Source organism: Ambystoma mexicanum, chromosome 6q (assembly GCF_040938575.1).
Source record: "Ambystoma mexicanum isolate Mex_15411 chromosome 6q, UKY_AmexF1_1, whole genome shotgun sequence".
Classification (NCBI taxonomy): domain Eukaryota; kingdom Metazoa; phylum Chordata; class Amphibia; order Caudata; family Ambystomatidae; genus Ambystoma; species Ambystoma mexicanum.
The window spans coordinates 775,671,328-775,692,731 of NC_090937.1; the positions used below are offsets into that span (position 1 = coordinate 775,671,328).

At 49.8% G+C, this 21,404-nt stretch overlaps 1 protein-coding gene across 3 annotated transcripts in view; it reads right to left on the reverse strand.

Moving 5' to 3' along the window:
* The window catches only part of PLRG1 (pleiotropic regulator 1), a 427,106-nt gene that overhangs the window by 108,264 nt on the left and 297,438 nt on the right, over window positions 1-21,404 (reverse strand). For all 3 annotated transcript variants that reach the window (XM_069631306.1, XM_069631305.1, XM_069631307.1), the window contains one exon: window positions 2,975-3,114. In XM_069631306.1, coding sequence (XP_069487407.1) covers window positions 2,975-3,114 — 140 coding nt within the window. The remainder of the gene's footprint in view (window positions 1-2,974; window positions 3,115-21,404) is intronic.

The window sequence follows — 21,404 nt, forward strand, 5'->3', positions numbered from 1 at the left end:
TGACAAGTCCAGAAGGTCTGGGAACCAGATCTGCCTCGGCCACGCCGGTGCGACTAAGATCATCCTGCACCTGGACCTCTTGAGCTGGTTGATGAGGAAGAGCAGCAACGGCAAATGAGGGAACGCGTAGAGAAACGGGCCGTCCCAGGGGAACGAGAAAGCATCGCCCATGCTCCTCGGGTGTGGGAACCTGCTGGTGAACCTCTGGCACTTGGGAGTTCGCTGCTGTCGCAAACAGGTCGATCTGGGGTTTGCCCCAACGTTGGAAGAGCCGATCCACTTGATCCTGTTGCAGTTCCCGCTCGTGGCACGAGCGCAGCTCCCTGCTGAGCGAGTCGGCGATGGTGTTTTTTATTCCTGCCAAGTGGAAGGGAACCAGAAACATCCCCTGGGCGACGGCCCAGTGCCACAGATCCTGGGCCTCCTTGGATAGGGCTGGGGATCTGGTGCCCCCTTGCTTCCGTATGTAGAACATTGTGGTGGTGTTGTCGGTGAAGATCCTCACCACTTTGTCCTTGAGGGACAGAAGGAACGACTTGAGCGCCCAGAACACTGAGGTAGGCCGCAGATCTTCCGGAATCCTCCAAGAAGTATAAACTCGATGAAAACTTCACCCTTGAGGGGCGTAGAAGAATTCTGAAACGGGTCCCGGTTATCGGAAGTAGAAACGGTGGAGCTTGAGGCTCGATTAAACCGAAAAAAATGAGAAAATCTCCTGAAAAAGCATGAAAACGCAGTAAAAAACTCAAGAGCTAAACACGAGGACTCCCAACACTTGAGCGTGCAGTAAAAATCTGAGGATGGCTGCCAGAGGCGGGGCTTAGGGAGAGGGCAGTCATTGGCTAGGGGCAGTATGATCCAGAGATCAGTGATTGGTTACTGATAAGAAAGACAGATCAGAAACGAAACGGATACTGATTTTTTCTTTACCGAGGATTCCCAGCTTGACGACGGGGAATATTCATGAGCATGTGAATCCATGCCAGACCCCATGCTGGAGAATACCAAAGCCAGCACAGTAAGTCAGCAAAGAAGAATATTTTGCAGCAGGAGGACTTCAGGATCTGTAGCCAAAAACCTAGTTGTTTTATTCCTTCATCAAGAAGACAGGAGACAGGACACTGGAAGGATTTTTGCAGCAAGGATCACAGGGAAGGCTCTAAGCAACGTTTTGCTCACAGCTGGATGCGGCTCTGTGGATTTGGCACCTTTTTTCAGGAGCACAGCAGACAGAATATTGCCGGTCGGATTCTCGTCGTCCAGCATTCTGGTGAGGGGACTTTTTGGACTGGAATCGTACCTCTCAAGATCCAGCAGGATACCCACGAAGTTTCAGTAAAATTCGAAGACTGTGCACAGCACAATGGCCTGAGGTCCCAGGGTATTGGGGTATTGCAGTCAAGCAAGGTTTGCAGCACGGTGTGGGATGGCTCAGAAATGCAGGTCTTCGAATCTAGTGGGACACAGCCAACTCAGGATCGGGGGTCATCATTACGGAGTCCCCAGGTCGATTGGAAGGAAGGGCTACAGCATGCTCTGGTTACACAGCAGGCTCTCTGGTCGCTGGAAATATTTTCAGCCGCGGCTTCATCTTCCTCTTCGGTTTTGGTTCCAGTGGTCGACTACCTCTTCAGCTTCCAGGTTCGCACTTTTATGCAGGAACCCAGCCAATCAAACAGCCTTGCAACATTCAAACTTGGGGGGTTGGCAATCCTTTCCGGACCGGCAGCCTCCCAGTTTGAACTGGAATCTTGCACTCCGGCTGGAAGAAAAAGGACTGCAGTGGTTTGGACTCCTCCCTCAATTCCTGCTTTTAAAAACACTCTGTAGCCTGGGTGGGGAGTCCACAGGACTCCCGCCGAAGATAAAAATCACATTAAGGAATTTCCCACCCTGGAGGTCAGGGGAAGGACAAGGAAGACTAAAATGGTGAAAAAACAAAACCGGGTCCATTTTGGTAAAATGAGCACCCATGGGTGCCATTACTCGGGCTGTGCTAACAGCCCGCAGTAAAGGTGCACCAAATTAATAAAAAGGTTCACTGCCACCAGCAATTAAAGGTAAGTTTGTCCTTGTAACATAAATGTTATATTTAAAATGAGAAGGAAATTTAGGGCCTCATCAGGAGTTTCTGGTAACCCGGCGGTATTACCGCCGGGATACCGCCAGGGCTAATAGCGTTCCCGCCACCCGGTCCGGCGCTATTAGCACTGGATCAAGGGTTGGCCGGTAATGGGTATTCCCCGATCAGATCCATTGGACCCAATGGGGCATTTTTTAGAGTGCGCTAATTGCACCCGAGAATGGGCGTTAAATTGAATCATTTACCCCTAGCAAGATTGTCTGTGTGGAAAAAGGTTCCCAGAGGTATAAGGAAAAATAATCCACCAATAAAAGCAAAATGTTCTGGGGTTGACACAGGTCAGGAAGATTTATTACTATGAAAATGTTACCCAACAGTAGATGACAGAAGTGAATGAGGAAAGCAGGACTCAAACATAACAAGAGGTCAAAAGGGTTCCCAAAGAACAGAGTTAAAGAATGAGTGTGGGGGAAAAAGGTTTCCAGTCACTCTGGAGGATCAGACAAAAATCCAAGTCTCCAGCAAAAGGTGCTGGGAGACTCAGGTGGAGAGAATTTGACTCAAGAAAGAAAATCTACTCTTAACAATGAATACCATTCCCCACCCGAAATCAAACACATCAATCTCTGCTATCTAGTGGTCAAACCAGAGATTGCAGCGTAGTCATGTGCCAATAGATTGGTATTTAATGCTTGTACTGGTATATGATGAAGGCACAGAAGTATTTAAAGATCTAAACAGCTAATCCAGGGATATAAAAGTACAGTTAGTATTCACATAGTTCTTTTATTATTGGCATCCAACTTTATTTATGCTCAATTTACTCAATGGTAGACTGCTTATTCCTGTTATATGACCAGATTGTTATTAAGTATTTTGTGTGCTTCTTACCTCCTGATACCAGCACTCCATCCGAATTCACAGCCAATGTGTTGATGATCGCATTATGACCAGAGAGATTTTGAATGAAGTTTCCATCTGGGAATTTCCATTGTTTAATGTTATCTGGAGAGCCAGATGCAAATGTATATCTGAAAGATAAGGTAAGCAACTTAATCATCACTGAGCCCTTAGAGAATCTGAAAACAATAAGCTTTCCTAATAATGGACCCAAATCTTCCCTTTTTTGGGGGGTGCAGGTGTTTTAATCCAAATACACTTGTCACTCAAAAGATAGACTACCTCAACCTTCATCTTGATGAGAAAGTATTTGCAACATAGTCCAGACATATCAATAAGCTCCTTTCATCTTTCTTACAGTTACAAAAATGTACATTATTTGAGACAGCAGGATTGATCTTTAAATGGTTAAATCTATGGTATTCCTTCGGTTGGAATGATTGCCAAACTCGTCTACCCTTAACAGTACTCGCTCAGCGTGACATTAAGAAGGTGTTAATCACCATTTTTGTTGTCCATGGGACCGCATGCAGACCGGGTCAGCTTTATCAAGACTGGAAAATCTGATGCAGTAAATCAGACAATAGGAGGTAAATGGCATGCATTACTCACTGTAATAGCATTTCTGATGATTGTATCTATCACAGACTATTGCATCTTTCTTTCAAAGATCGAAAGGGACGTCGACATGGGCGTGACTAACACTATCCCTAACGTGACGTGTAGTGTACCTAAAATCCCTCATGCGTCGAGGTCTCTCTGGTTGTATTTTTTCTGCCGTGAGGGAGACTTATAGTCGTCATGCGCGAGCATAGAAGAGAGAAGGTGTAAGAAGTCCATGTTCCTTCTACTCCACAAGGAGAGGAAGGGTGGCCGCATGTGAATCCAAGCAGATACAATAATCAGAAATGCTATTACGGTGAGTAATGCATGTCTTCTGTTGCTTGTGGATCTGCTTAGAACCACATGCTGTGCATAGACTAGCAAGCCCAGCAGTTGGTGGTGGGATGTGTGAAGGAACAGTAGAAAAGAGATGTTTTAGCACTGCTTGTTCCACCTGAGAATCAGACCTAGAGTGTGTATCCAGGCTTTAGTGTTGTGTAAAGTTGTGTACAGAACTGCCGGTTGCTGCTTTGCAAATGGAATCTAGAGGAACATTTTCAATGAATGCTATGGTAGCCCCTTGGCCCCGAATCGAGTGTGCTCTAGGCGTGAAGAGTAGATCTCTCTTACCAAGAGTGTAATACAGTGTGATGCGTTTATGTTCCACTTGGAAATAGCTGATTTAGAGACAGGGTCCCCTTCTCTACCAGCTGTCACTGAAACTAAGAACTGGTTTGTTTTTCTTAGTGGCGTTCTCTTTTCCAGATAGTTGATAACTGCTCTTCTTACATCAAGTGTGTGGAGGCTTCTTTCCGCCACGTTAGTGGGGTTTTGGAAAAAGGTGTGTAGTTCTATGGACTGGTTTACATGGAACTTTGAGATAAACCTGGGTGCAAAGCGAGGGTGTATAGGTATAACAACCTTGTCTTTGTGAATCATGATGAAGGGGTCCTGAACTGAAAGGGCCTGCAGTTCGCCAACTCTCCTTATAGAGGTGATCGCCACCAGGAAGACGGTCTTGTAGGGGAGTGCTTGAAGGCTAGCCTTGGGCATTGGTTCAAAGGGAGGTACCATCAGTCAGGTAAAAACAGGACCCACCCGGGAGCTGGGTTGGAGAGGGGGATGAATTCTCTTTACCCCTTTCATAAAGGCTTTAATTGCAGGAATTTTCCACCATTAAAACTTGCTCTGGGACGTGCTGTATGCCGGATGCGCGGCTAAGTGGACTTTAAGGGAATTGAAAATCAGTCCTGAATCCAACAGGTGAGTTAGGTAAATGACGATATCTTTAGGTGAGCAATCAATAGGATTGATGTCCTTGACATTACACCAAATAACAAAGCGCTTCCTTTTGCTGGAGTAGCAATGTCTGGTGGTATGTTTCTGTGCCTCTGAGTATGTCCATGCATCTCTGAGGGAGCTGAAGGTCACCGAACTCTATGACCACAGGAGCCAGGCTGCTAAGTTTAGAGATTGAAGGCATGGATGTAGTATCTCTCCCTGATCTTGAGACAGCATGTTGTATGGGCACTACAGCTTCCTGGGAGGGGAGACTGACAATGCCATGAGATCGGAGAACCAAGGTTGGCAGGCCCACATAGGGGCCACCAGGATTATCGCAACTGGTTCTTGGTGCTTCTTGGGCACTATTCTGTTGAGCAGCTGTAGCCGCCACTCGTGCTCTACGGGTAGGTGGAAGTCTCTGCTGAGTACGCCTGCCAGAAGATTGAGTTCCCGTGCAACATGCTGTAAAAGGAGGAACATGTTATGTTTGAGTGCCCACTTCCAGATGTTTTGGGACAGTTTGGACAGCCCTAGAGAGTGAGTGCCCCCTTTTTTGTTTAAGTAGTACATGGCCGTAGTACTGTCCGTGAGGACTAGAACCGTTTTCCCCTGGAGTTGTGTCTGAAGCCCTTCAGGGCCTTGAACACTTCTAGCAGTTCCAACAGGTGAATGTGATTGGATGCTACTGCTGGAGACCACACGCCGTGCTTTGTTGAAGGAGGTAACTCTCTTCCCCCAATCCCGTCAGAGATGCGTCTGTGGTGAGAGTGGCTTCCAGTGCGGGGGTGGTGAAGGTGTTCCCCTGCAGAAAGGTTTCCCTTGATCACTACTGCAGAGACTGGACGAGGGCTGCCGAGAGGACCAGTAGATCGTTCCACTGGCCTGATACCATTGGCTCGAGAGCCACTCTTGCATGGGGTGTATGCGCCGACGAGCGCGAGGAACTAGGTAGACACAGGAAGCCATCATCCCCATCAGTCGCATGGCCTTACGTACGGTCACCTGGTGATTGGCTACATAGTGAGGGATCTGGAACAGCATGTTTTGAACCCTCTCATTGGAGGGAAAGACAAGCAGTCTTTGGTCTGAATTAGAGCCCACAGAAGCCGTTTGACCTGGCTGGTGTTTAGGCTGGATTTGTTCTCGTTGATCGAGAATCCTAGGTTAAAGAGGAGATTTACAGTGGTCTGGGTATTTGTCTGGCATGTCCCGTACAAATCCCCTGTTATGAGCCAGTCGTCGAGGTAGGGATAAAATAGTATGGGGACTGTCTGCGCAGGTGAGCCTCTACTACAGCAAACACCTTTGTGAATACCCTTCGGTCTGAGACAATGCTGAAGAGGAGAACCTTTAACTGATAGTGGGTGTCCTCCATCATGAACCTGGAGTATTTTCTGTGCGCTGGCAACATTGAAATATGAAAGTATGCATATTTCATATCCAATGTGGCCATGTAATGCCCCTGCTGCAGCAGTGGGATCACCTCCTGACTTTTGAGGTTTGACATACTTGTTTGCAGGGAGCAGGTCTAAAACAGGGCACATGGCGAGTTCCTTTTTGGGTACAAGGAAGTACACTGATAAATAACCTGGTATACCTGGAGAAGGGGAACTACTTCGATGGTGCCCTTTTCCAGCAGGATCTGGACTTCTTCAGGCAGGATGCGCAGGTGTTCTGGCAACAGGAGTCTGCATCTCGGTGGGTGGTATCGAGGTGGTCATAGAAACTCTATACAATACCCATGGACAAGTCTTTAGTACCCATTGATATGAAGTGATCCCCCTCCCAGGTGTGGATGAATGAAGACAAGCGACCCCCAATTGGTGAAGCGAGGGAGGGGACCTGAACTGGTGACTCACTTTGAGGTGGAGGCCAGGGAATCTCTAGGACTAGAGTTTCTTCCTCTACCCTTGTCCAAACTAGAGCCTCTTTGCTGGTATTGGAAGTTACCAGAGGAGCCGTGACCGGAGGACCAGGGGGTATTCCCTGAGCCGTATTGCTCCTGGGGCAAGCGGGACAAGGATTGGCCACAAAAGGACCTGCGTGCGTTAGAGCCTCCACGCTGGTGAAAGGGTTTAGCCGCGATTTGGCTAAGTGACTTTAATGGGGTGCATTCACTCTGTGGTGATTGGCCGGCGGACTTAACGACAGTCCGCCGGCCAATCACCACAGAGTGAATTTGGGTCTCCTAGGAGACTAAGCACAGGGAGTTTCGGGCACCTCCCTTCCTGCCTACCCCAGACACCCTAGAGCCATAGGCGGGCTTTACTCGTGAATCCCGCCAAAGGCAAAGCGAACAATGGGAACAAACCTGAGTAAATCTCAAGAAGGACCTTTCCACAAAAAAAAAAAATGGTGAAAAAAGGAGACCGGGGCCATTTTGACAAAAATGGCACCCTTGGGTGCTTTACTGCAGCTGCGAACGCAGCCCGCGGTAAATGCACACCATGGTAGTTAAAACGAAACCACTGCCACCAGCCATTCAGTGAGGAAAGGGCAACATAAAATATGTTACATCAGAAGCTAGACAAAAGGGATACTAGGTAACTCCTCCAGCACCCTATTGTAAGATAGTGTGTACTGGATCTAGAAAGTTACAACTTTAAGTAAAGTCAATTTCACTTTACTGCTCTTGGAATCAGTAGTTTAACCAAGAGAAGGTATTCAAACCTTTGGGAAATCTGAAAGACTTCCCTGTGCCACTGCACTGAAGGTGCTGTGTGACACATTGTGAAAGATGTTCCCTATGGAGTTTATCAGACTCCACAACCAAAAGAAACCGTGTTCAACAATCGCATAAAAATACACGAGAGTGGGAAAAAGGATCGGACTCTCTCCAGGTTGAAAAAATCAAGTCCTAAAAATCCAGCAAAGTTGCTGGGGGGTCTCAAAGGTGGAGAGAATTAGCACATTACTGAGAATTCTCTACAACAGACACTGGAACAACTTGAAGACAATCCTGCACTAGGCCCCAATGGGCATCACTAACACGCCAGGAGCGTGGTGTTATTTGCAATCTTTGTTGAGTATGCCGCAGAGGCGGTGTCCCGCTTAACCCAAGGCGCAAAGCTTGTTGCAGTCTTTGTCCGAAGGGGATTCTGCTGAGGACAGTGGTACCCACGCCCTCTTCTCTAAACGACTAAGGAGTCCAGTGTGGCATTCAGTCCCGCTTCGTTGCCCTGCCCTGAGGGCGACTGCCCACTTACCACCTCCACCGTAGGCCTTGGAAGGAACAAGTTACTTACCTGTAACTGTTGTTCTCCAGCATGGGTCTGGCATGGATTCACATGAATATTCCCCGGCGTCAGACTGGGAATCCTCGGTAAAGAAAAAAAAAAAAATCAGTATCAGTTTAGTTTCCGATCAGTCTTTCTTAGTGGTAACCAATCACTGGTCTCTGGGTCATACTGTCCCCAGCCAATGACTGCCAACTCCCTAAGCCCCGCCCCTGGCAGCCATCCTCAGATTTGGTAGCACGTAAAGTGGCAGTATGACCAAGTGAAGAGCCGCAAAGGGGTAGGAGGGAGGGTTCGCATGTGAATCCATGCAAGACCCATGCTGGAGAACAACAGTTACAGGTAAGTAACTTGTTCTTTCTCCAGCATGGGGTCTGGCATGGATTCACATGCTCATGTATATAAGAATACATAGCAGTACACATGCACAACCACGGGAGGTGGCAAGGCTCAACATTAAGCATCTCTTACCTCCTCACCAGGCTCACCTTAAGCGAACAGGTTGCGCAGCACTGCCTGGCCGACTCTGGACTGCTCCCTGGAATCCCGGTCGACGCAGTAGAATCTCGTGAAGGTGTGCGTCGACCTCCACGTAGCAGCCCTGCAGATGTCCAGCAGGGGCACCCCAGACAAGAACGCCGTGGTAGCAGCGATCGCTCTGGTCGAATGGGCTCTCGGACGGCCGGGCAACAGTCGGTTTGCCAACCGATGACAGTGCATGATGCAGCCGGAGAGCATCTAGAAATGGAAGCCTTCGAGAGAGCCTTCCCTTGGTTCACAGGTCCAAAGTTCACAAACATCTGTGATGTCTTCCGAAAACTCTTCGTTCGGTCCACGTAGAACATCAGCGCTCTAGCTACATCCAGAGAGTGCAAAGTCCTCTCGGCCGGCGACGAAGGCGACGGGAAAAAGACTGGTAACACCAAGGGCTCGTTGAGATGGAAGTCTGACGGCACCTTGGGCATGAAGGAGGGGTGCGTCCTCAGCACCACCCTCGTCTCGTGGAAAGTCAAGTATGGAGGCTTGCAGGAAAGGGCCCAAATCTCTCCCATGCGTCATGCAGAGGTGATGGCCACAAGGAATGCCGTCTTCCACGACAGGAACTTCAACGGAGCCGAATGCAAGGGCTCGAATGGCGGGCCCATGAGCCTGTCAGCACCATGTTCAGCTCCCACGCCAGGGCTGGAGCCTTAACTGGCGGGAACAAACGGAACAGTCCTTTCATAAACTCCTTCACCAGGCGATGAGACCACAGGGACGACCGTCCTGCAGTTTTGGTGTATCGGGAATTCGCTGCCAGATGCCTCTTGATGGAAGCGTGAACTAGTCCAGCTTTGGCCAGCGACAGTAAGTACGGTAGCACTTGAGGGGCTGTAATCCGTAGAGGGTTAATCTTCTGTGCACGGCACCAGACAGAGAACCTCTTCCACTTGTGTCCGTAGCACTTGAGAGTTCAATACGCCCTGGCCTTTGCAAGAACCTCTCTGCAGTCAGCCGGGATATCGTACCCTCCAAATTCTAGTGCTGCAGGAGCCAGGCCTGCAAGTTCAGCGACTCCGGGTTGTGATGAAGAATGGCGCCTCCTTCTCTGGAGAGAAGATCTGCGTCCGTTGACAGTTTGACTGATGGGGACGCCGATGAGTCCAGACGGTGCAGGAACCATATCTGTCTCGGCCACCTCGGTGCGACGAGGATCACCCTGCTCCAGGACCTCTCGAGTTGGTTGATGAGCCTGAGCAGCAACAGCGGGAACGCATACAGGAACAGGCCATCCCAGGGGAATGAGAAAGCATCGCCCATGCTCCTCGGCTGGGGGAACCTGCTGGCGAACCTCTGGCACTTGGAGTTCGTCGCCGTCGCGAACAGGTCGATTTGGGGTTTGCCCCATCGCCGGAAGAGATGATCCACTTGATCCTGGCGTAGTTCCCACTCGTGGCACAAGCACAGCTCCCTGCTGAGTGAGTCGGCAATGGTATTTTTTTTTCGTCGTCGCCGCTGACGAGATGACTCGTCCCACGGCGTCCAGCTTCTTTCCCTCGCTGTCCGGTGTGGAAGTTGAGGATGAAGCCGAAGCCCCCCTCAGCTTTCTTCTTGGCCGCCGCTGAGACGGCCGAATCCAGGGTCGGCTGCGCCCTAAGGCACAACGGGGCGGAGTCGGGGACCCAGTACTTCTCGTACCGGTCCCACTTGGCAGGTGTCGTGGACAGGTTCTTGATGTCCAGATGTCATCCAGCAACGGCACTGCGAGGACAGTCTTCCTTTTGTCCTCGCGCCGTTGGTAGAGGAAGCCTTCCTTCTCCTCAGGGCAGAGTTGAAAAAGCTCGAATGCCCTGGCAATCATGGCGTGGAAGGAGCCAATCTCGTCGACGGGGATCATCCATCCCCGTCGTGGCCGTGTCCGTTCCCGTGTCGTCCCTCGGGATCATGGAAGGTGACAAAGGCTGAGAAGGCCGTGAGGGCACTGGATGAATTCTCCTCCTCTTGTTCGGAGGGCTTTCCGACGGACCCGGTACAGCTGGGTCATCCGTCGGGGGTAGGGGCAGTCTCGTCCTTATCTCCGTGCATAAGGCTTGAATTGCCGTCAAAATGGCCGCCGAGTTGTCCTGAGGCTTGGGTTGCGACGGGCGTACCGGTAGCGACGGTTGTTCCTCCACGGGAACCTAGTCGTCGTTGCCACTCTCGCTCTCATCGTCCCCCTCCTCGGGATTCCTCCCGTGGGGCTGGGCCTCTTCCAAATTCTCGGTCAGTTCCTCCTCTGAGGTTGTGTCCGTGACAGCCACCGCCCGTCCCCCCCTCTTTTTCCACCGGGGTCTTCACGGGGGTCTTCTCGATGGGCCTAAAAGAAGATTCCCTCTGCGGTGGCAAGGAAACTCTGGGCCCCGAGGTCGCCTCCACTGTGATAGCCTCCGCAGGCTTCGCCAGGGCCGCAGCGACTCCCTCGATAGCGGGTAAATCGAGGCCTTTACCACCTTGGGCGCGCTTGAGTCCTTCACCTTAGGGGGAAGGTCACCGCCTCGGCCGGTTCCTCCAAGATCGACCAGGGCCTCTCCAGAATCTTAGCCGGGTTCTCCGATTTTCTCCTCCCCGAGCCAGAGCGTTGGCTCGCGGTTGATGGCGTCGATGAAGGTGCGCCCTGCTTGGCAGCCGAGGAGCCCGCAGACTCGCAGTACTTTGCCTTCTGTTGGGCCCACGTCGCCGGGGCGCCCTCACAGGACTTAGAAGACTGCTCCGACTTCTTCTCACCTGCTGGGCTCTTGCCTTCCAACTAGTTGGACACTGGTCCGGCGATCCCTCATCGTCCGATCCGACATGTTAAAGCAAAACGCAGAGTCCTTCTCCACGTGCGTTTTGTCCTCGTGGAGGCAGTAAAGGCATTTCGAATGCTCGTCCTCCTTGAACATATTTTGTAGGCCGCATCCAGGGCAGATCCTGAACAGTTTGCCAGGAGTCGAGCTTCCCTTCTCCTGGGCCATGTTCTTCTCGTCCACGAGGTAGGCCTCAGAAACTTCTGGAATCCTCCAAGAAGCGTAACTCGACGCAAACTTTACCCTTGAGGGGCGTAGATAAATCCAAAACGGGTCCCCGTTGATCGGATGTAGAAACGGTGGCGCTTGAGGCTCGATTAAACCGAAAAATGAGCAAAACGCAGCAAAAGCTTGAGAGCTATAGCACGAGGACTCCCAACACTTGAGCGTGCGGTAATAATCTGAGGATGGCTGCCAGGGGCGGGGCTTAGGGAGAGGGCAGTCATTGACTGGGGGCAGTATGACCCAGAGACCAGTGATTGGTTACTACTAAGAAAGACAGATCAGAAACGAAACCGATACTGATTTTTCTTTACCGAGGATTCCCAGCCTGACAGGGAATATTCATGAGCATGTGAATCCATGCCAGACCCCATGCTGGAGAACAGACTCTGTAGGCCTTCTGGGTCGTGGACCTGGGGGGCTGGCGGTACGAGGAGAAACCTTTTGTCAATCTGCTCGACTTTCCTCCAGTGGAGCGAAAGGAAGAACAGGGTTGCTGGAGCGAGCCCAAGACGACGGAGGCAGACACGGTTAGCCATCTGCCAGAAACTTGCGTCAGCGATTTCCAGTGCCACTGTAATGGCATGGTCCGAAACCACCTCTCCCTCCTGGAAGAGGGCCATCGCCTCCACCCTCTTGTCGGGGAGGAACTCCAGAATTGGGCCCAGCTTGTACCACAGCTCCTTGTCGTACCTGGCCATGATCGCCAGTGCCTTGGCCGCCTTGATGGCTGATGCCACGATGTAGATAACCTTCCTTCCCATGGCATCCAACTTCTTCCCGTCGCTGTCCGGGGGGACGGAGGAAGAGGGAGAGTTCAACGACCTTTTCCTTGCAGGTGCCGATACAAAGTCTGGCGATGGCTGAGACCATAGGCGATTCGGGGCGAACTCGGCACCCGGTACTTTTTCTCCAGCCTATCACGCTTGGCCGGGCCCTCCTCCCACACGTCATCCAACAGGGGTACTGCCATGATAGTCTTCTTTTTGGCCTTCTGCTTCTAGTACAGAAAACTCTCCTTCTTGGTCTCCTCAGGCGTAAACTGGAAAATGTCAGAAGCTTTGGCTACCATGGAATGGAACGACCCCACCTCCTTCGGAGGGGACGCTCCTGGCTGCGGAGATCGCCCGCTGTGACTATATTGTCTGTCGTCGCCATGGCCGCGTCTGTCTCCGTATCGTGGTCCACCGGGGGAAGAGGGCACCCGATGCGAATGCGCCGGATGATGCTTCCTCTTCTTAGCCGGAGGACACAGGAACCAGGGTTTACGGCCTACTTTTCTGGATTTCAAACACCAAAGTGTGCTGGGTCGATAGTATGTCCAGGGATACATCCCTTGGCGGAGATGGCGTGATTGGAGTGCTAGTTACTGCACCGCCGACGTTGCCGCTGCAGTCATCCTTGTGGACCGTGTGCAGGGACTCCAGGTCCTAGTCCGCGGATGACACTTCCATGGCCTGGGTCACTGCATGGGGCTGGCCCGGGACTTCCTCGTCCCCACCCCTTTTTGGACCCCCGAGGGGTCGGAGCCCGGCTCAGAGACGGCATCCTCTTCGGCATGCCAGCCAGCTTTGCCACAGTCACTGTGAAGGCTTCCCACCTCAGAGGCAGAGACCTTTGGCGCAGTAGGGGTTACCTTAACGGGGTCAGCCCCTTCCTCGACTTTTTGAGCAGCTGCTACCAGCTCAATCGTTGACTAAGACTTCTCCTGTGCCACCTGGACATTCTTGGGCAGGTTGGCCACTTTTTCCTTAGCCCTTGGCTTCTCTCGCAGCTTAGCCGGGCTGGGACTGTCTGCTCCCAATCCACAAACTGGTCTCTGAGTGATATGCATGAATGTTCCCGCCAGTGGTCCTGATTGGACCACTGCTGGGGTGTGTGGACTAGTCCTGCTAGTGGGAGTTGCGGCTCTTTTAGGATAAGAAGAAGACCCCCTGCACCCATTCTTCAGAGATCCTGGAGTAGCCCGAAGGACTCAAGACGTCTGTCCAGCTGTGAGACCCGTGAAGAGACTCGACTGAAGGAGGCCTGGTGACCAACTGCTGCTGTCCTGGTGGAGCCCAGTCTTGCTCATTATCTACAGCAGTCCTGCGAGGGAGCTGAGACCCTTGGAGTGGAGAGAACATCCATTCCGGACGTCTGCTCGGTACCCTGCGAAGATGAGCCTTCAGAAGTATCTTGGGACCGTCCTGAGGCTGACCAGCTCCAAGTTTGGGCTACCATGCTGCCGACGTCGCTGCTCAAGTCCCGACCTGGAACTTTGGGGATCCTCAGCTTGTCCTACAAGATTTACCTCTGCGTCCTAGCTTCGAGGGGACCCGAGAAAGGAGGGAAAGTCTGACCATGGCAAGCAAGGCACTTTGTGTTGCCGTGCAGCGGTGACCACTGTCCGAAATCACTTACTTGACCCTGGTCCAGCCCTGAGAGTGTTCCTGCTATAGGTTTTGCTGCATTCTTCATCCTAGAGTCCTTGCACCAGCGAAAGACACCAACCTGAGATCAACTCAAACCGGCAACCCCTGCAAATCGAGGACTGCAACGGACGGTGGGAAAAACAACCTCAGACCCTCTTCCATCCACCTGCCAAGTCTGGAGAAGAATCGGAGTACGGGGGCAGGGGGTAAGTTACAGTTCTTACCTGCCCCTAAACTCCCTTTAAAAGTTTCCCCAACTTTTACTAAACTATTACTATACTTTGGTTTTACCATAGCTTGCTGGCACAAGCCTTCCGAAAGTTGGGGAAACTTCTATTAGTTAGAAAACATTGTCCTCTAAGCCTTGGAACTGTTCATTGGACCCCAGCGACCCTACCTTCATTTTCTTACAGCTTCACTAACTTTATTGGAACTTTTCTGAACCTTTGGGCATAAGACCCCAGACAATTTGGGGAAGGACAATTGAAGTTAGGGGTAACTCTCTGTGGACCACTGGTGCATAATCTAATCTGTACTTTCTTTTGCAGGGGTTTGATTTGCATTATGCCCTCAACCAGTGACTGTATATATGTAATCTATTAGTTTTGTGCAATATTTGTAACTGTTCCTAGTAAATTGCTCAGTGATATTCGGCCATAACTACATTTTTATACATACTGTCTAGGTGTAATCTGTGATTCCCATTGTGTGTAATTATTGTGGACCCTTTACAAGCTTACCACCTCTTGAGACTTAGCCAAGACCCTCGTCACTGCTACCTTGAACTGGTTTGGCTACAGCTCCTCAGAGTTGTCCCCGTCACAATATAGGTTGGCCTTCTATACATCTGTCCACCAGGCCAGAGTATAGAACAATCAGTCCTAACAACGGGGAAGGCTCTAAACAAGATGTTCCTCACAGGGACTACTTAGCATAGAAGGGGATGCCAAAAAAGGGACTTCAGGATCTGCAGCCAAAAACTGAGGCACTGCGTTCTTTGTCAGGAGGAGAGAAGACAGGACCCTGGATGGGCTTATTTGGCAGGGATCAACACAGAATGCTTCAGGAAAGTGTTTCTTCGTGGCTGGTTGCGGCTCTGTGGATTTGGCGCCTTTTTCAGGAGTCAGGAGAAGACAGAATATCGCTGGTCGAATGTCTGCCCTTTGTAAGGTCCAGCACTCTGGTGAGGGGACATGTCGGACTTGAATCGTGCCTCTCAAAATCCAGCAGGAAGGCCAAGAAGTTTAAGCGAGATTCGAAAGTTGTAATCCCGTGCATCGCCAGATGGTTCGCGGTACTGGAAATCGGATTTCCATCTACCTCTTCGGTTTTGGTTCCAGTGGTCGACTACCTCTTCAGATTCCAGGATAGGAATTTTATGCAGGAACCCAGCCAATCAAACAGCCTTGCAACATTCAAACTTGGGGGGTTGGCAATCCTTTCAAGAAAGCCAGTCGCCCAGTTTGAACTGGATTCTCACAGGCAGGCTGGAAGACAAAGGGCTGCAGTGTTTGCGACTCCTCCCTCGGTTCCTGCCTACACAGGCACTCCCGCCGAAGATAAAGTTAAAAAAAAAGGAGTTTCCAACCCTGGATGTCAGGGGAATGAACAAGCAAGGACAACTAAATGGCCACAAAAAGACGACCGGGGCATTTTGGTAAAAATGAGCACCCATGGTTGCCTTTACCGGGGCTGTGCAAATAGCCCGCAGTTAAGGTGCACCAAATTAGTTAAAAGGTTCACTGCCACCAGCCATTAAAAAGGTAATTGTGTCCTTGTAACATAAATGTTACATTTAGAATGAGAAAGGGGTTACCCAATATCCCTCCAGCACTCCACATAAGGTGACCCTCAGAGGGGTTATCTTCTGCGTCCAGCACCACATCGCGAAAGGTTTCCACTTGTGTTCGAGTCGACGCTATGGCCCTGGCAAGGACCCACCCTGCAGTCCGCCAGCAGCTCATACCCTTCAAACGCTTAAGGATGCAGGAGCCAAGCCTTCAGGTTCAGCGATCCTGGATCGTGATGTAGGATTGCACCTTCTTCTTTGGCAGCAGATCCGCGACCACCGGCAGCTTGACCAGGGGCGCCATTGATAGGCTGAAAAGATCCAGGTACCAAATCTACCTATACCACGCCGGGTTGACGAGGATCATCCTGCATCAGCACTGTGAGTTTATTGATAACTAGCAGCAGGAGAGGCAACGGAGGGAAAGCATACAGGAACATACCTTCCCACAGGAAGGAAAATGTGTCCCCCATGCTCCCTCGCTGGTGGACCTGCTGGTGAATTTCTGGCATTTGGTATTCGTCGCTGTCCCAATGGATGGATCTGGGGTCTGCCACATCTGAGGAATAGGCTGTCAACTTCATCCTGTAAAAGTTCCCACTCGTGGCAAGAGCGCAGCTCCCTGCCGAGTGAGGTTTTCTTCCAAGGGGGCCGCCAGGCAGGAGACTGGAGTCTGGCTTCCAGGTATAGCATGTCCTGCAATGGTATACAGGATTTTGGATAGTTGACGGAGAACCCCAGAACCGTTAGCAGCCGGACAGTCCTCCCTGTGTGTACGATGGCTACTTCCCTTGACTTGGCATGGATGAGCCAGTCGAGGTATGGGTACACATGTATCCCTTGTAGACGCACAAGGGCCACAACTGGCGCCAGGCACTTTATGAACACCCTGGGCACCGACTTCCATCCGAGGGGAAGTGCCTTCAACTGGTATTACCTTGCCTGTATTATGAAGCGCAAGAACCTCTGATGCTTCTCGTGAATGGGGACATGGACGTAAGAGTCCTCCAGATCCAGCGACGTCAAGAAGTCTCCTTTCTTCAGTTGGCCGAGCACATACTGCAACGGGACCATCCTCAATTTTTGGGATTTGAGGTCTTCTTTATCTGGAGTAGCTACTAGCAACCACCTGAAAACCCAAAGTTGGTCCAGATAGTAAAACCAAACCCAAAGAGAAGATTTTATTTGACTGTGGGGTGGACTCAAATCTATTCATAAGAAGAATATAACAAGGTTGTGACTGAAGACAGAAGGGTAGAGCGAAACAAGGGTACTATCCCTGCCTAAAGTGCACTCTTGGCTAGGTTGCGGTGTTACAACGCCTGTCTATTAGTGACAGAATAAGAATACCACTTCTATGATATGTAATGCGTTCAACCTTGAGAGTCCCAACCCACTCTCTTCCCGATGGGTTTGAATCGGAAGAGACTACCAGTAAAACCAGGGAAAGGAAAAGGAAAAGAGAGTGAACCCAGGGAAGTGAAGAGAGTCAATTTTTCTCTTCAGAACGAACCATGTGGCATCTAATGGGATAGACAATTTTTAATAGCCCATTGATGGTCACACTGCTCCTAGGGTACTCAAATATAGAAATGACACAACTTAGGGAAATAGGATAAATTCCCAATCCCGAAAACACACACAAAGACAATACAATCACAACTTCCCATGTGGAGTCAACTTTTTGCTCATGGAAAAGTGGGACAATGTAAAAAAGTTTGCTCAAAACTAAAATGGGGGCAAATTGGAGCCCTTTTAGATGATACAAACACCTTCGACCGGTTTCAGTGGCTTGGATTTAGTAACGCCACATTCATCAGGACAGTCTACGTTCCTCACAAGCTGGTGCATTTCATTGTACAACAACCAGTTTAATGAGGAAAATGGTTAAAAACAGTAGATGTTCCCACGGGATCTAACTCTACAACAAAAAACACAACCGGTGGGAGACAGTACGATCACAGCAGTCTTTAGCTATTCCAATAAAATCAACTTGATTAAAAGGGAAATCATTAAGCTATGGCCTATACTCAATGTCGGGCAGGTCAATTTGCCATTACCCCGATTTGCCATGAAAAAAAGAAAAAATCTGAGGGACACCTTAATACATTCATATACACCAGCCCAGGAGACGACAGGGCAAACTACCCTGTGGAACAACACCTCCCCACAAGGACATACACCATGTGGCCAGTGCAATGTATGTAGTCTTACAAAACGCACCAAAACACTAGACCTTGGTCTAAAGACACCATGGAAACAACTTGTTTTTCCGAATTGCAACACATCAAATGTGATTTACATGATACGGTGCCCCTGTGATAAAAATATATTGGTATGACTACAAGGCCAATTAAAAAACGCATCCAGGAACATCCATCATGTCTTAGAACTCACCGGGAGAATGCCCCCATGGTGGACCACTTTCAGAGGCTCAAACACCTGGCCTCTGAAATTGAGTGGACCATTATAGAAAAGGTAAAATGTCCCAGAAGAGGAGAGGATATGAGTCTCCTTTTACTAAAGCGGGAACAAAAATGGGTTTTCCGTTTAAAAACCGATAAAGTGGGTCTCAATGAAAATATACCCAGGCATTCCTTGGCCATGATGCCCTGAGCCATTTATGTAAACACCTGTGAGTAACGATTGATATCTAAATCACCATGAAGATGCTCTGGTGGTGTGCCAAGACTCATAGGATGTTAGACTGTGTGTTCCCTGTGAATGTACATTTCTCCTATGTACTTCAATATGAACCTTTTTTCTTTCCCTCGAGGTGACACTTTGGGGATGGGGTTCCCTTTGGGTCGGCTGTGATTGAGTGCAGTCTGAGCACGTGAGTGACCCAGTGTTAGGGTCCAATATGTGGTGCCTGACTGGGTCCGGGCACCCCCCTCCTATTTGCAGCGTATGCGGCATGGCGCATACACCGGAGGGGCGTCTTTCCAGCCATGCGTGAGATGCCTGGCTGAGCTCCCGCCTGACCTCATCGTACAAAAGTGTGCGCGCGCATTGCAGGAAGCGTTGCTGGACCGAGAACGAGCCGGCCAATACAGAGGCAGGCGCATGAGCACGTGACACGTGGATGTCACGTGACATCAATAGACATGAATTAGCCAATACGGAGGCAGCGGCATGCACACGTGACACGCGAATGCGAGTCACGTGACATGCGAAGGAAAGGCTGCCGCCCCCTTTTCTCCTACTTAACACACGGAGATTAGAGTTACAGGGGATAGACGCGCTTATGCAGAGCGCCACGCCTTGACAAAAAGGCGCCCGTGTTATGTACTTTCCATGTAAGTATGTGTGAAGATTCTTGACTGCAGGGATGTTTTGAATGCTCTATTTTGCCTTTGGGATAATCCATCAGTTGTATTTATCCCCCTCCCTTGACTGCAGATTTTACCAATACAAAGCAATCTTGCATTTGTTGTCTGGGACCTTATGATTCTTTGTCCCCCTTACATCTTTGCCCTTAAATAATTGCCCATACGATATAAACTGTGATCGCTCTAAACTGAGAGCTTCTGAAATTCAGTGTACTTGAAAATAAATCTTGTAATTATTCACAGATGCATCACATGTGGACTGGACAGTAAAAGTTGGGCACTAATTTGTGGCACACCATTCTTTAGAACAAAAGGGAGTGAACATCAAGGGTGAGTTGAGATCCCTCTGTTGTCAATACAATCTCAGGAGTTGTTCATGAGTATTCCTTACCATCGTTAGAATTATCACACATGTTGTGGTCACTCTTTTTTAAATAACATTGTGGCTAACAAATGCAGGTGGCATTCTTTGACACCAAAGAGATGAGACTTTTATATCGAGATTGGGAAATGAGGTGGTGTTGTGCGACAGCCATGGGGGTGTGTCTGTTTTGGTTGGCAAACCAGTGTTGTGCCATCCTAAATCCAATATGTGGAATTTAGCAGCCTCCTAGTAACTGTGGTTCATTTTTTTGATTCCACAGGTTCCTTCCCAGACTGTTCCAGGTCCATGACACCTACTGCAGGGTGGTAATGTACCATGCCATCTACTGTTTTTAACCATTTTCCTCATTAAACTGGTTGTTGTACAATGAAATGCACCAGCTTGTGAGGAACAGACTGTCCTGATGAATGTGGCGTTACTAAACCCAAGCCACTGAAACCGGTCGACGTGTTTGTATCATCTAAAAGGGCTCCAATTTGCCCCCATTTTAGTTTTGAGCAAACTTTTTTACATTGTCCCACTTTTCCATGAGCAAAAAGTTGACTCCACATGGGAAGTGGTGATTGTATTGTCTTTGTGTGTGTTTTCGGGATTGGGAATTTATCCTATTTCCCTAAGTTGTGTCATTTCTATATTTGAGTACCCCAGGAGCAGTGTGACAATCAATGGGCTATTAAAAATTGTCTATCCCATTAGATGCCACATCTGAAGAGAAAAATTGACTCTCTTCACTTCCCTAGGTTGACTCTCTCTTTTCCTTTCCCTGGTTTTACTGGTAGTCTCTTCAGATTCAAACCAATCGGGAAGAGAGTGGGTTGGGACTCTCAAGGTTGAACGCATTACATATCAGAAGTGGTGATCTTATTCTTATATTGTCACTAATAGGACAGGCGTAACACCGCAATCTAGCCAAGAGTGCACTTTAGGCAGGGATAGTACCCTTGTTTTGCTCTATCCTGTCTTCAGTCACAACCTTGTTCTATTCTTCTTATGAATAGATTTGAGTCCGCCCCACAGTAAAGTAAATAAAATCTTCTCTTTGGGTTTGGTTTTACTATCTGGACCTAGCTTTGGGTTTTCAGGTGGTGGCTAGTAGCTCTTACACAGTTGTGTGTTGCCTAACCTTTTGTGTGAATATTACTTATCTAAGGGCAATACCCTGTCAATTTATAGAAATTGCCCCATTGTTTGCTAATGTATCTGGAGTAGACCAAGATGTATCTGGAGTAGACTCCAGAGCCCCGGAGTTGCTTTGAAACCAGCTTTATCGCCCCTTTTCTTATGGCCCGTACTTCCTGCAGGAGCTGGGGGATGTGCTGCTCCTGTCGGGCCACCAGTGGTATCCGCTGACACCTTTGTTGGAACTCTAGAGTGTCCATGGGGGAAGAGCGGCGAGCACCCATCGGTAGGTGGAGATCTTTTCCCCCACTCGCTGACGAAGTCTGCCAGCCGGCCTCCAACGGGGGTGCATGGGTGGGGGCCCGAAGTCCTGGTCGGATCAATCCTGCTTTGGGGCCTGCGTGCCGGCTTGGGAGAGACATCAGCCACCTCCACCGAACGCCTTGGAACAGCTTCTGTAGGCGTCCTGGGTCATGATCGGGAGGGTTGACTATATGAAGAGGACCCTCTGCCAAAGCCTTTCGATGATCTGCCAGAGGTACGAAAGGACGGGCGATGCTGCTGAAGAGCGCCCAGGGCATGGGTTGTCTCCATGTCCATCATAATGGCCTGCAATGATTCGTCGACGGACTTCCCAAAGATGTTATCCCTAAAGGGCATTTCCAGCAACCTCGTCTGGACCTCCTGACAAAAGTTGGCAGCTTTCAAGCAGCCACGACAACGGAGGCAGAC